Genomic DNA, 15,760 nt, shown 5'->3' on the forward strand with positions numbered 1-15,760 from the left:
CTGCTTCAAGAAAATGAGGTTTATTCATATTTTCGTCTAACGATTCTTCAGATGTTTTATCTCATGTTTGTTGCTCGCTGAGCAAAACAATGAATTACTAATGAGAAATAGCGAGATGAGACCTCCGGATCAGCCCCACTCCCTGAAACCAATGCTGTTGCATCGGATAAGAAAGAAGCCAAAGAGGCTAACCACGTCCAAATAGATAATAATACATCCGGCCGTGGACGTGATAAATAGCAAGGACGTGACCGTAGTCACTCCTCCAGTCGTGGACAAGGTCGAGGCCGCGGGTATCACGGCGGAAAAGGGCGTAGCCGTGGTACATCTTTCAAACCGCAAAACCCGACCGAAAAATCAGTTTGCCATAGATGTGGGATGGGGAACCATTGGGCTAAGAATTGTCGGACTCCCAAAAATTTTATTGACCTCTATCAAGAAAGTGTCAAAGGGAAGAATCCGGAAGCTCAATTGTTGCATTATGATAATGAGGATGATTTCGATCATTCCAAGGATGATCTCATGGAGACTTCCGATTGCCTTGAATAAACCAAGTGTTTTGACATCAAGCTTTGTTAAGCTTTATAATTCTCTATAATAATTTGGATGTATTCTCAATAATTACTATGGATCTATCTCTATTGTTTTGGTTTGAATAAAATATGAGAATATTTTTATAAAAGTGTTTAAGATATAATTCGTGGTGGATAGTGGGGCAAGCCACACGATCTTACACTTAAAAAACGCCAATATAAGTACCATAGCGGGTATGGCTAATTTAATTGAAGGCTACGGCCAGGCCCATATATTATTGCCCATGGATACGCATTTAGGGATTTCTAATGCGTTATATTCACCCACCTCAAAGAGGAGCCTATTATCTCTCAAAGATATTAGAATGAATGGTTTTCATATTGAAACCAAGGGCGAAGGAAACAGAGAGTTCCTTATAACTTATAAAACGCCTAAGGCCATAAGAAAGTCCTAGAGACTATACCCGCTATATAAACAGGCATTCACTATGCTAAGGCCAGCAGTGGCGGACCCATGAATTTTTTTTGCCCATGTCAAAATATAAGTAAAAAAAACTGTTTTTAATATGATATAAAAAAAAGTTCCTACAAACCGTCTAACAAGATTTAAAAAACAAAAGTCCTACAAAAGCATCCTACGGTCCTTCATGTCTTGAAATCTTGTTATCACAGTTTCATTTGTAATAGCTTTGAATATATCTTTCTCGATAAAACAAACTAAACAATCATTCAAAAATTGATCTCCAATCCGATTGCGTCGATGTGTCTTTACAATCTTCATGGCTGAAAAGCATCTCTCAACAGTTGTAGTAGCAACATGCAGAATCAAAACCAACTTCAAAAGCCTATTAACCAAAGGATATGACATATGTTTCCGTGTTTCCACCACCATTCTAGCAAGATCTCCAAGATTCTCCAAATTAGAAAATCTTTCATCATTTCGAACATTGTCAATGTAGATATATAATTCTTGTTCAAGAGAAATGAACTCCCCTGAACTAAAGTCATCTGGTTAGAACCTAGATAACTTCAATAACTTTGAGAGATCAAACTCAGAAAATGCATCCATAGGAGATAAAGAAGCAGCACAAACAAGCAATTCAATGTTCACCTCATTAAATCGGTCGTTAAATTGCTGAAGCTGCAAATCCAAGACTGAAAATAAGCAATTGACCTTGTAATTATGCATATTTGATATTCCTGATTTTTTTCTTCTTCTTTTCGAGTCAACAAAATCTGCCTCCATCTCAACCTTTTCAGTCTCATGTTTCTCACAAAACAATGACACTTTTGTCATGAGAGAATTCCATCCATCATCCCTGAACAACTGAAGTTGTCTCTTAGTTGATTTCACTAATGACATAGCATTTAAAATATCTTGATCTCTTCTTTGGAGCGCCATTGACAAGTTATCTGTGAATCCTAAAAGGTGTACCATCATTTGCAAATAAAACACAAAATCAAAGCTATGAAAGTAATCAAGGAGACCATGTGCTTGACGTCTTTTCAAGTCATCTAGACCTTCATTCTCAATGTACTCAAGCACCTCGATGATAGAAGAAAACAACTCAATCAACCGCAATAGAGTTTTGTAGTGAGAATTCCATCGAGTATTCGCTGGTCTTTGTAGAGAGATCTCTTGATTCAACCCTGTTCCAGTACTGATTTCACCATTATTAATTTCTTCCATAATCTTTTTCTTGTAACTCTCTCGGATCATATCCTTCCTTTTACATGATGCTCCCACCACATTCAATAACAAAGAAATCATATCAAAAAAGTCGCCAACATTAAAATGTTTTTTTGCAACTGCCACAACAACTAATTGAAGTTGATGAGCAAAACAATGAACATAATATGCCGATGTGCTTTCCCTCTGAATTAATGATCTTAACCCGTTAAACTCGCCTTTCATGTTACTTGCTCTGTCGTACCCTTTTCCTCTCACCTTTTTAATGCTCAATCCATACTTAGCAAACAAATCATCAATAGCAAATTTCAAAGATGTTGCAGATGTCTCACTCACATGTGTAATACTCATAAATCTCTCTTTGACTATCCCACTTTTATCAACAAAGCAGAACACTACCGCCATTTCCTCTTTATCAGAAACATCAGCAGATTCATCTACCAGCAAACCAAAAACATCATGATCAATTTCTTCAATAACATATTTGACCACGTCTTCTGCAAAACAATGCACAATATCTTTCTGGATTTTAAGAGACTACATCTGATTATTTCTGGGAGCATTATCTAAAACAACCTTACTCACAACTTCGTTCTGATTAGCAGTGTACTTTAAGAGTTCCACAAAGTTTCCTCTATTAGCTGATTTTTCTGATTCATCATGACCACGAAAAGCTAATCCTTGTTGCAATAAGTATCTTGAAACATCTACGGAAGCATTCAGCCGAATTCGATACTCATTCCTTGTAATATCGTCTTGTTTATGCAAAGCATGTCAATAGACTGGCCTTGTTTCATCAAATTTTCACACTTCATAACTGCTTTATTATGAAAACTATCAACACCTCCCACATGTTCCGAAAAACTCTTCAAACTATTACACCTACAGAATCCATATGTGATAAATGCATCACTTCTTACACATTTACCAGCATTATCTCTGAACAAGTAACAACACAAGCAAAAAGCTTTTTCTGTTTTCACACTGTACTCTAACCTGTTTCTGTTTTGATCAAACCAAGCTGGATTAAATCGCCTCAATGATTTTCCTATCATTATTTGCTTAAAAGTATGCCCACGAGGTTGACAAGGACCTCTAATCAAATATTTTCGGATAACCTCATCTCTTTGGTTCGGATGATAATCTGTTTTTCTTTTTCGATCTGCAGGATCCCAAGGTAAATCAATGTTTTCTGATTCACTTCGAAGTGGATATGGTTCTTTTCTTTTATAGTATCTTTTCAAAGTGTGCATTACTTCGTCTGATAACAAATTAGAGAAGAAAAATATTGTAAATAGAATTAAAAAAATATTAATTTGATTTTAAAAAATCTAGTTTTGCGTATAATATATAAACTTACTTGATAGTTGACTTTGAAGAGTTTGATGTGTTTTTATGCCGCTGTGTGTGAAGAATAGAAACCTAAAAATCACCAACAAGATGTTCCAACTCGAAGACAAAAGAAAAAGCAGTTGCCAACACGTAAAAACCGATCTGTTTCTTCTGCTTCATTTAATTTAGTGGCAAAGAATAATTATTAGGTTAAAGTTTGGGCCAAATTTGTTTTTAATTTAAAACAACTGAAAAATAAATTAAAAAACCTTTTTCTATCTCAATGGACTAATGGACGTTTCTTTTTGTTAAGGGAGGTCAAATTAATAAAAAAATACTAAATGGGCTGGACTCAAATATACATACTTGAAAAACTCTATAAGAAATTCCAAAATTTGGGCAGGTCAACTGACCCCCCATCACTGCACGTAGGTCCGCTACTGAAGGCCAGTATGATATAATCTAATGCCACGGTAAACAAAGAGTTTACCGAGAGATTCACTCTATGGCACGACCGGCTTGGCCTTCCCGGGTCGAGTATGATGCGAAAAAATAATGGGCACACATTGAAAGAAATAAGAGTTATCCCAAAGAATCTCACGTGTGTAGCATGTTCACAAGGGAAACTCATTATAAGGCCATCACCAGTCAAAGTGATTAAAGACTATACGTCTAGATAATGCTGGTGAATTTACGTCCCAAGCTTTTAATGCTTAGTGTATGTCCATGGGGGGTAAGAGTAAAACATTTTGTGGCACATGGACATACACAAAACGGTCTGGCTGAATCATTTATAAAATGCATACAGCTAATTGCCAGACCATTGCTAATGAGATCAAAATTCCCGATCTCAGCTTGGGGACATGCTGTCTTACATGCAGCTGAATAATTCGCATCAGGCCATCTAGTGAACATACATATTCCCCAAAACAATTATTAACGGGTCATAAGCCCGACATATCCCATCTTAAGATATTCGAATGTGCCGTATATATATCAGTTGCTCCACCACAGAGAACTAAGATGGGTCCTCAGAGGAGGATGTGGATATATGTTGGATATGAATCTCCCATAATAAATAAGTAGCTTGAGCCGACCACGGTTGATTTATTCAAGGCCAAGTACGCAGATTGTCATTTTGACGGATCCAATTACCCACTATGAGTGGGGGGGGGAGATAATAATAATAAGCTGGTAAAGGAAATTATATGGAATTAATCATCCTTATAATGGCAAGATCCTCGGACTATGAAATATGAATTAGACGTCCAAAGATAATGCAAAAGCTATCTAATTGCCAGATTCCTTTGACCCGAATAGAGTGACTAAGTCACATATACCAGCTATAAATGCACCTATAAAGAATTGATGTTTAGGAAGGACACAATCAAGTTGCTACAGAGTTTAAAGCCCGTATGAAACGAGGCAGACCATTAAGTTCCAAAGATAAAAACCCTCGGAAATAAAGAAAGTTGCTAAGAATGAATCCGAGGTTGAGAAACCGTGGTTACCCGAGACATAACCGAACCTTAGTTACCTAACAATGGGGCTTGGGACGCCAAGCTTCAAGGTACTGATGATGTTCATGATATTAATGAGATCGTTATCATTGATGTTATGTCCGGGATAAAATGGAACCGCAAGAAAGTCGACGTCGACGATATATTTGCATACAAGGTAGCACTTGAAATGAAATTGATAAGCGAGGATCTATAACCCAAGTCCATAATAAGTGCACTCAATGATCAGATTGGATTAAATATGTGGAGCTGAAATCATAAAAGAAGAGGAATGTATAAGGACACCTCTCGATATAAAGCCAGTTGGACATAAATGGGTCTTTGTGAGGAAAATAAATAAATATGGTGAAATTGTGAGATATAAAGCACGGCATATTGCACAACTATTCTCACAAATACCATGAATATATTATGAGGAGATATGCTCCCCTGTGGTGAATGCTAAGTCTGGCTATATAAAAGAAAAGACTTGATTTGCGGCTAATAGATGTAATGCCTGCATATTTATTTAAGTCCACTGGATAATATATGAGATTACCAGAGAGTATTGAGCGCAAAGATAAGAAAGGTTCTCGAGAACATTATTGCATAAGGCTGGACAAATCCTTTCATGGACTTAGAATAAATGGGCATATGTAAGGTTATAAATGATCCCATCAGTCCACGTATTATTCATAAAGAGGTTTGCAAACAAAGGATTTGTAATCATAAGCAGTGTATATAAACCTCTAGGTAATCAACCAAACAGTTGAATCTAAAAGGAAAGACATAGGCAATAAATAATTCCTGTTTGGGATTACAACTTGAGTACATGAATAATGGAATCCTTATGCATCAAATGGCATATGCTGAAAGAGTACTCAAGGAGATTTAATAAGGACTAAGCCCGCCCATTGACCAAGCCCAATGGTGGTGAGAAGCCTCATATTGGATAGTGATCCATTTAGTCCGTAAATGCCATACCTCAGTGCTATAAGAGCTTTGATGTATTTGGCGAGCCACACTAGGCCAGATATATGTTTTTCCGTGAATCTATTATCTAGATTTAGCTCATGTCCAACCCAAAGGCACTGGAACGAGATTAAACATATTCTTCGTTATCTACAAGGTACGAAAGATTTGGGTTTATTTTACACTAACCATCCCAAGGAGGGATTAGTTGGTTTTGCTGATGCAGGTTATCTCTCGGATCCGCACAATGGTCGATCACAAAATGGCTATGTTTTCACACACGGTGGAACGGCAATATCTTCTTCATTCATGAATTACAGAAAGCCAGAGAGGTTCAAGTTGAACAAGTTCAATCATGTGACAACTCGGCGGATCTATTCACCAAGTCGCTTCCAACCACAACGTTAAAGAAGCTTATAAAGCAAATTGGAATGCGCCGGTTGAAAGATCTTCAGTGAGCTTCAAATGAGGGGGAGTAATACGTGTTGTACTCTTTTTCCTTCACCACGGTTTTATCCCAATGGGTTTTCCTGGTAAGGTTTTAATGAGGCAACATCCCCAAGCGTATTACTAGCTCACGGCGGTTATGACATCCAAGGGGGAGTGTTATAAATCATAGTGGATTGTCATAACAAGCCCAGTAAGGCTCGGCCCATGTCAAGCCCGATCTGGCCCAATGTTATGGAGGTTTAACCTTTTCCTAGTTGTATTAGGGTTTACTCATAACCTCTTGTATGAACCTATATATATATGGCTCTAAGCTAATGAATAAAGCATCCTAGTTCCCTCTCTATTCTCTCTAGTCTATAACAGCCAAATACTCTAACCAATAAAATAGAACAATTATCTTCGCATATTTAGGACTAAATGGTTTTAATCTTTATAATATTCCTATATCAAACTAAAAAAGGAATTGCAAATAAGTATATGTTTACCAAAAAAAGGTAATCAATGTTATTTTAGTACATAATATAAGCAGTTGTTAGGATTTTTTCATAATTTGTTCGAAATATCTTCCAAATTTATACTATTAGATATCTTGAAAGATATAATCAAGGATATGGAATAGTTTTCGGCCCAACCACAGTTTGTATGATTGTATACTAAATGGTAATGGAAGCCCAATCTCGACAGTTTAACATTTGTTATTTTAAAATATATCATATGTAAGTTTAACCTATGTTACTTCTATAGGAAATTGTGTCTTAAGCCCAATGTTTTAAGTTTAAGCCCAATATCTACTAAAACCGAATAATTCACTCATTTAAAACTATAATTTAAATGAAAAGAGGATAAATATAGATAACATCAATTAAAAGACCATAAAACATGGTCATCGTTTAAGTTTTTCATAATAAAACATAAGCTTTAAAAGCATAAGAACCGAGATAAATAGGTTTAAGTTCATTACATAATGATAACATTAACAAAAGGATGTAGACGGATCAACCAAACTAAACAACTTAGATAGATGAGCTTCTTTAGTTTCCTTCCACATCATTTGGACCATCATCGTCAATAACATCTGCTAAGAAGCCATTCCTGAAACCAAAAACATAGATGATAGTGGCATTAGCATGTGTTAAATTTAAAGAACCTACATTGCTTCATGTGTAAACATCGTTTGAAACGTCTTACAGTAAGTTGTCTCTGTCTATTTCATCGAAATCTTGGTCCATGAAGATCCTTGAGCACCGGAATCCAGAGATGAGACATGGATCCCCTACACATTTGATATTTGGATTTTTGTTAAATCTCTAGATAGTATCATTGTCCAATTGGAAAATGGTAAAGATCAAACCTTCGTAAGTAGAGGCTCTCCAATGGCGAAGAACACAGACTACTGGCTCGTTACCTAACTAGTAACTGAACTCCTCGTCATATCCTTTGTTACGCCAGCTATGCATGAAACGGTCGTAATATTCTCCCACAGCACAACATCTGACAATCTCACCACTAAAACATGTTGTAAACGTTATAAGCTAACAATATATGACATAAACTACTTATATTAAACCAATCAAACATTAAACCTCTTCTAAATTTAACAATACTTACGTTGAATCCTTAAGTTCAATCTCTACCAATGAACATTCATCTAGTATTGCATTTTCAGTGGCCACCCATGGAATTCTCTTAGTCGCCGAGACACTCCAAACAACACCAAAAGCATCTAGAAAAATAATATAAATTTCCAACAATATGTTAATGTTTCAATCAAGGCAAAATTGAATAGGAGAGAAAGTAATAGATATCCTTACCATGAACAAAAGAGTCATTAATTCGATTAGCCTTTATGTCGGTAATTGACACAAAATCAAAGAAGTTGGCTTCAGATCTTGGATCGACATGATACATGTTTGTCTCATAGAGACACTTTATCTGATAAGGATGGTTTGAGTTTCTAGGGAATTTTGGAGGGTTTATGACTCGAAAGTTGGACATCAAGTACCATTCACCTTCCACTATATCCCTTTCGAAGTCAAACATGTAAGCCATAGGAGGAATAGTTGCATCTATTCTTTTACCCTGAAATTTTTTGCAAAAATCTAACTTAAATCTAAACCGTATAACTATTATAACTGGTTAATCTCTATAAAAGCAAAAAAAACTTCATCTTTATGACAAAAAGGAGAAAAAATTACCGTTTCATCACAAAGAATCATCTTAGTCATTTGTCCTAAACAGTCGATTAGAGGCCTCCACTTCCTCAGTACCTTGACGAAGATGAACCAGCTAGTCTTTCTTGGAGTCAGATCTGCTACACTCTCGATCTCAAAGAGAAACTCTTCGTTTTCAGCCATTTTTTTGTTGGTAAAGTTGAAAGAGAAGAAAAATGTTTAGATATTATGAGGTAAGTAATGATATGTGAAGTTGAATTTTTGTAGAAGATGAGTCGTATCTGTAAATTAAATATTTTGAAAATATTTTTCCTTCTTTTTATTGGAAAGAGTTATCTAACACGATTTTGTAGGCATGCATGTCAAATCACCACATGCAAAGCAAGCAAAAGGAATTTTTCCAAATTTTCTTTTCTAAGATAATAACATTTATTAATAAATCTAACTGGTTTTTTAGTATAAAAGATATAAAAAGTTAGTCAGCTTTTGGAAACTGTACTAACCAAAGGAAATAATGCAAATATCTTATGAGATTTTTGGAAATCGAACTTTGGATTAATACAAATTCGAATTTTTGAATGATTTATGTTTTTAGAAAACTTTTTATTACCGATATTCTATGTAATTTAGTGTATATGTATAAACTGTATAATTTATTAAAAAGGTTTTAGTAAAGTAATTAAATTGTTATTACCTGGTCAAATAGTATAGATGATTTTCTTTTGGGCTTCAAGCACGTAAAATCTTTTTTAGTTGGCCTACTATAAATGTTGCCAACCGTTTTAAAATGAAGAGAGTGGTTTTTATATTGGACTAAATTATAACCTAATTTAATCCATATTTAGTTTCATATTTAGTTTAAGTAAATAAGATGAAAATTAGTATGAGTAGAACTAATTATTAGCAAATAATTATAATCCAAAAAAAACTTGAAATTAAACTGAATCCCAAAATAAATCCAAAAACAAAAGCAAAGGAACTGTAAAATTGTAAAGACTTAAATTGTTCGAATAAAAGCAAGTAATACGATAACTGGTTAATTCATTGAGGGAAAGATAGAAGTGAATGACTACTAAATGACTTGGTCTTCTCTTGTAATCTCTTCATTCAAATCTTTCCTCACAACTTCGGATCCATCAACCTGAATAGTATCAATCTTGGAGCACATTTTCTTAGTGGAACTTGAACGATCAGTTCCATTACCACTGCTGTCAGACTTCCGCTTTGATGAAGGTGTTGAAGTGGAACTCAAATCTGTTTCATAAGGTTCCGTACCATTGGTAATCATAAGGGAAGCCTGAAACAGTATATGAGATTATTGAGATATAATCTTTTTTCATAATGATAAAGTAAATTAATAATGTTCCATTAAGTTTAAAAAAATCCGAATATTTATAAAATTTAAAAAGATTTTAAACCTGATCAGAAGACAGTATGCTGTTATGCTCTAAATAACTTTCTGATTCTTCATTAGCAATTTAATGAATTTTTCGCCTGACCAAACATTAGACACCTTGTAGTACTCATACCCTCCATAAACATTTTTGTTTCCTACGGTTATCAGAAACTGAAAAGTTTTCCCAATCAATGCTTTAATTTGATCAGGAATTGCATTTGGATCCTCAATCTACACCAAGCAAAGTTTAAGAGTAAAACTTAATTATGATTTAGTCATTACATGCATTACGAATAACATATTATTTCATAGTTATAATCACACCTCATCAAAGGAACCATTAAGAAATTCAGAAGCTGGAGCACCTCCAAGGATCTTTTTAGCCCAACTATCAAACAAAAAATATTTGCTTTCACCAGTGTGATCCATGATGGACAAATGCAGTTTGTATCTATAACGAAAACATTTCATATTAATAACACATCAGAAATATTAGTATAGATAGTATAGATATGATAGTAAATATTAATTCTACTAAAAGATGTACATACTTTGGAACTATTATCTTAGCCCCAGCATCACATTCTTCGCACCAAAACTTTGGTTTAATTGGCTTCTTCACATCTTCGATTTTAACAGCATCATCCTTACACACCTTTTTGTTACATGGACGGCATCAAAAATAATACCATCCCATATCGGTATCAATTTCGGAGATTGTACAACAATTTCCTTACTACGATATATAAAATGGAATTAAAAAAATATATAGAAGACAAAATCAACTAAATTAGCAAGGTCTAAATTACTACTAAAATTTGAGTAATTAAATATTCAATAAAAGATATATATTACCTGAGACTAAGCAAGCATCTCAGAGATTGTAACCCTAGGGTAGTCAATGCCTTCATTAACGTTTTGGGGATATAAATCCCTTTATCACCAGAAGAGTTGATTGTCAAAGCCAAGCTATCATTTGGAAGTCTACATATAAACATATATCGTTTAAAAAGAGAGGTATATTAATCGAATTCAATGAATAAATGATGTTATTACATACATGCTCTTAAATTATTCCATCTCTTCTATTTGTGGATTGATCATCAGAATGGAAGATTCAAAAGCATTTCAATGTACCGTGTGTCTGCAATAATATGAAATTATGGAAGTTAAAACATATGACACGAAATAAAGGTATTCAACAAATCTGAAAATAATTTAAATAGTTTGATGAATAATATTATTACTTTTGTAAAGATTTTGCTTGACAAACCTCAACAAACAGATGACCATGCCATCATTTGACTCATGTATTGCCTTGTTAAGTAAGTCAGCATAATTTTCCCATAAAGTAAATGAGAGACGAATGTCGCTGTAATAAGATTGTTTTGATTATGTAAATTTGAATTTATATATAAATGTTACTGATAACGAATGGGGTTTTTGGGAATATAAGTGATTACTCATTGTCTCTGAGCTCAAACACGATTTTCTTGGTTTCTTTGTTGTAACGATTAAGAATCACTTCAATTCCACCGGAGGAAACAACTTGACCGATAACATCTGTGGATAAATATATAGGACAAATTAGTATAACATGTTTTAAATGTAAAACTAACTATAAACACTTAGTAAAATAATTATATTTATAACTTACCAAATAAAATGTTTTTGTCAAGGGTTCCAGCAAGGATATCATCAAACTTAGCGAATGATAAATAATGATCATCAGAAATCTTTTCAGACTGGTTAATTGTGGTACCATAACGTGTGGTAATCTTGTACTTCAAATGAGAAGGTCGGAACATTCCAGTGGAAGGATGCAAGCCAAAGCTGGTGATTATCTTCCATTCGCCCTCACGCAAACTGTGATCCTTTCTAATCGAAGCTCCCATTTTGTCACCCTATACATTAAAAAACACAATTAATAACTATATGAAGAATAAATAAAGTACATATAGTAGAGGAAAATAAAAGACATACTTCTTCATCCGCAAGAATCAATTCTATTGATTCACTAAACTTAGCTGAAAACATTCTCCAACTATGGAGAATTTTGACTTGGATACGCCATGAGTTTTTGTAAGGTTTCAGATCTTTGAGTGGTGTGAATGAGAGGGGAAGAGCCATAGACATTTTTTATGGAGTAGGTTTTCTTTTGGTTGGGAGAAGAATATGAGTGAGAAGCAAACGTAGTATCAAATTTATAGAGTTCTAAATATTTGTTTTTGGAAAGGAAAATAAATTAATTATGGTAATTTTCAATAATGTTAAACGTTTTGATAGTATAATTAGCAGAATATTCTATATACGCAATATTCAGTCGAAGATGACTGTGGTTAGAATATCTAATCATTTTTTCAAAATCAACGATTGTGATTTGTTTAGTAGAAACAAAGGACTAAGATCCATTCTCCAATATGTTAGCTAATATTTGATGAATATAGTTCCCTAATTTGATGGGATGATGATAAATTAGAACTTGTAATTTAGGTAAGATGTTATTAGATTTCGAAACCGGTAATATATAAATTTCCGAAAAATCAACGCAAATTGAGGACATTGTACTTGCGGATCAAGTGATCTAATAAATGGTAAAAATTAACGAATGAGATTAACGCTTCCAATTAACGGATGAGATTAAACATATTAACCACCGAGCAAATAAATGCTTACAAATTAACGAATGAGATTAAAGCATAATCATTAACGGATGTGATTAACATGTTAAACCCGATTAACAGATCCGAATTATTAGTTAGATCCGCGTGTTATTAAAGCTTGTGATTAACGGTTGTGATTAAATAAATTGAACCCGATTAACAGATACGATTAATTAGTTAGATCCGCGTGTAAACCCGATTAGGAATCATAATTATTTCATTTTGAAACTATAGTTTAAATTCATTGGATACTTCAGCTTTAATAGTATAGATACTAAATAGTCAACATTAATACAAAAGCTAAAGTCTATGATAGGATTGATATGGAAACCAGAAAACACTAATATCTTTTTATTGATCTCAAATGATTTTTAAATATTTTAATATTGCGAAAATGCATTATTCTTTTCCTATTAACCATCGGAACGATACATATCAAAAGTCGCATATATTCACTATATTAAAACCCTTCTTTTTTTCGACTTCCATTATCATAACCTCAAAGAAGACGAAACAATTCTACCCTAACTCCAACTTAATTTTTATCTTACAAAACCAAACTTATATCGACCATGAAGATCGATGCAGTAGCTGATTTAACCCCAAGAAGTAGTGGTTCCATCATAAGGGTCAAGGTTTTAAGTACTTGGCATGCTTGTGATTTCTTTATGAAGAGGGTTATGGTACTTGCTGATGTAAAGGTAATTCACTTTCTTAAATTCGCGTTAAATTTATATTTGTAGATTACTTAGTCAATTAGGTTAAATTAAGAAAAGGAACCATTTTTGTAGGGTGATAGAATAGAGTTAACGATTCCTCCTGGTTTGGAGAATCCTGAAATACCACGACACGTCTATGATGGTGAGTGATATGTTATAAGGGACTTCAAAGTCATCCCCGCTATTCTTAAAGAGAGGAATACAAATCATCCGTACCAGATAAAGTTAACGGAGAAGACTGACAAGATGTAGATTAGTCCAGACTCACTTAAGAAGTTTTACAAGTTTGAAGATTTCCATCATGTTGCTAGAGAGTTGCTTCCATCTAACAACTCTTACGGTTAGTACTTTTTACTTTTATTTATTTCCATAGAACAAATATATAATCTTACAACTATATAATCCTTACAATTAATACCACTTAGTCATAAGATTGGATTTTGGGTTTATTTTAGATTTCTATAGCTGCATTGTTGATGTTGGTCAAGTAAAAGCAGAGGATTTTACTAACAGTCAAAATGGGACGACTTCAAGGATCAATGGATTAGTAATCAAATTGATCAATGGGAGGTTAGTTTTGTAGTAACTTATTTACCATCTGGATTACAAATTCAGGGATGACATGAAGTCTTAGTTAACATGTTTCATCTTTGTAGGAATGAACAACTACTATGCCATATGATTGGCGGTGCTGTTCAATACTTCAACAACCTTTGGCAAGAAGGTGGGTACCATCTGACATACAAAACTGATCATGTGTTATGTATCTTTCGTTTCTGGCGAGTGTCTACGTATGAAGGTAAGTTTTGTATCTTTTGTTTAGTTAATTTCGGCAATTGTTAAGGGTTTTAAATGACTACAGTTTTTAATATCGGCTCATGAACAATGTAGGAGTCCCTTGCATTTCTAATGATACACATATTGGTAGTGGAGCAACTAGGATTTACCTAAATGTTCAAGAAGAAGGTCTTCAAAGTTATCGTACTATGTAAGTTCTCTTATGTTGTGAATCGTTTCTTTATGTGTATGAAAATATTGTGCTAATAATCTAACTTTGAATTGACATTTCCGAGTTCGCTGTTCGGCATTATTTTAGAAATCAAGAATGAAGATAAAGCCAGGGAACGAAATATCAAGATCCAGAGTCGTCCTTCATTTGTGAATTTTTTTTTGAGTTTTCTAATTATATATCAATCGATTTCTTTTATATATTACCTATGGTTGTCAAAAATATTGCATAACAAGGTTAATGTTAATATAATTATATAACCTGGCTTTATCTATGTAATGTAGTTGCAATTTATTAATGAAACACAGCATAAATGATTTAACGAAAATTGATGAGAAAAACGAAATCACACATATTTATATTTACGATGACGTTCCTTTGTAATGAATGGATCGGGCAAAGTAATGAATGGTTTTATGAAACCTAAGAATAAGCATATGTCTTTTCAGATGTCGAAACTCAATAACTTGGATTTTTCTGCCTTTAATCTCTCGAGAGATAATTATTTACAATGGGCGCTGGAAACTAAGATTATCCTAAAATCTCAAAGGCTCGGTGAATGTATTGTGAATGACGAGCCCGAAATGAATAAATATAAGGCAATATTGATTATTCGCCATCACCATGTGAAGAGTCTCAAGGATCAGTACTTGACAATTGAGAATCCCTTGGACCTTTGGAATGAGTTAAAAACGAGATATGATCACCAAAAGACGGTGCTATTACCAAAGGCCATGCATGATTGGAGGAATCTCAGAATCTAGGACTTCATGTCCGTGGATGAATATAATTCAGCCATGTTTAAGATACTTTCTATCTTGAAACTCTGTGGTGAGGATATAACCGAAAAGGATATGCTTGAGAAAACATGTCGGACTCCCAAGCATTTTATTGACCTCTATCAAGAGAGTATTAAAGGGAAAGTTCTGGAAGCCCACTTGGTCCATTATGACAATAAAGATGATTTTGATCATGACAAAGATGATATTATGGCATATGAGACTCCCGATTGCCTAGAATAACCAAGATAATTTTGACATCAAGATTCTCATGATTGTTTTATAGACCATAAGAAAGTATAAAAGACCATAAGAAAGTATAAAAGGCCATAAGAAAGTATTAATGGCCAGAAGAAAATATAAAAAGCCATAAGAAAGTATTAAAGGCATTTACTGTGCTAAGGCCAATATGATAGAAGCTAATGCCACGGTAAACAAAGAGTTTACCGAGAGATTCACTCTTTGGCACGACCGGTGTGGCCATCCCGGATCGAGTATGATGCGAAAATTAATATTAAATACAAATGAGCACACATTGAAAGAAAGA

General features: G+C 34.0%; 2 protein-coding genes and 1 long non-coding RNA gene across 3 annotated transcripts; all 3 read right to left on the bottom strand.

Annotated features, from left to right (window-relative positions):
• Positions 1–1,155: 1,155 nt before the first annotated feature.
• On the bottom strand, positions 1,156–3,278 carry LOC17892899. The gene is given in 6 exon segments (XM_023786136.1): positions 1,156–1,668; positions 2,080–2,286; positions 2,461–2,720; positions 2,805–2,903; positions 3,011–3,162; positions 3,220–3,278. Coding segments are annotated over 6 exon segments (1,290 nt in total).
• Positions 3,279–7,413: 4,135 nt separating this feature from the next.
• LOC111831739 lies at positions 7,414–7,904 on the bottom strand. The gene is made up of 3 exons (XR_002834878.1): positions 7,828–7,904; positions 7,665–7,749; positions 7,414–7,568 (listed from the first exon to the last, which is right to left on the bottom strand). It is a non-coding gene; the product is annotated as an uncharacterized LOC111831739 (long non-coding RNA).
• A 1,815-nt stretch (positions 7,905–9,719) lies between these two features.
• On the bottom strand, positions 9,720–12,179 carry LOC17892855. Its single transcript, XM_023786137.1, has 7 exons — positions 12,027–12,179; positions 11,701–11,947; positions 11,507–11,606; positions 10,899–11,027; positions 10,368–10,494; positions 10,161–10,274; positions 9,720–9,944 (listed from the first exon to the last, which is right to left on the bottom strand). The coding sequence occupies exons 1-7, from the start codon at positions 12,177–12,179 to the stop codon at positions 9,720–9,722; spliced, it is 1,095 nt and encodes a 364-aa protein (XP_023641905.1).
• Positions 12,180–15,760: the final 3,581 nt, after the last annotated feature.

This window comes from Capsella rubella, unplaced genomic scaffold (genome assembly GCF_000375325.1).
Source record: "Capsella rubella cultivar Monte Gargano unplaced genomic scaffold, Caprub1_0 scaffold_3, whole genome shotgun sequence".
In the NCBI taxonomy this organism is placed as follows: Eukaryota; Viridiplantae; Streptophyta; class Magnoliopsida; order Brassicales; family Brassicaceae; genus Capsella; species Capsella rubella.

Bases quoted from the DNA above. Each gene is read 5' to 3' on its own strand.
- LOC17892855 (XM_023786137.1), bottom strand. From the start codon at position 12,179: ATGTCTATGGCTCTTCCCCTCTCATTCACACCACTCAAAGATCTGAAA. The intron at 10,495-10,898 runs GTAATATATATC...TTTTCGTTATAG, and splicing joins AGATGCTTGCTTAGTCTCAG to ATACAAACTGCATTTGTCCA. The intron at 10,275-10,367 runs GTGTGATTATAA...TGCTTGGTGTAG, and splicing joins TTAATGGTTCCTTTGATGAG to ATTGAGGATCCAAATGCAAT.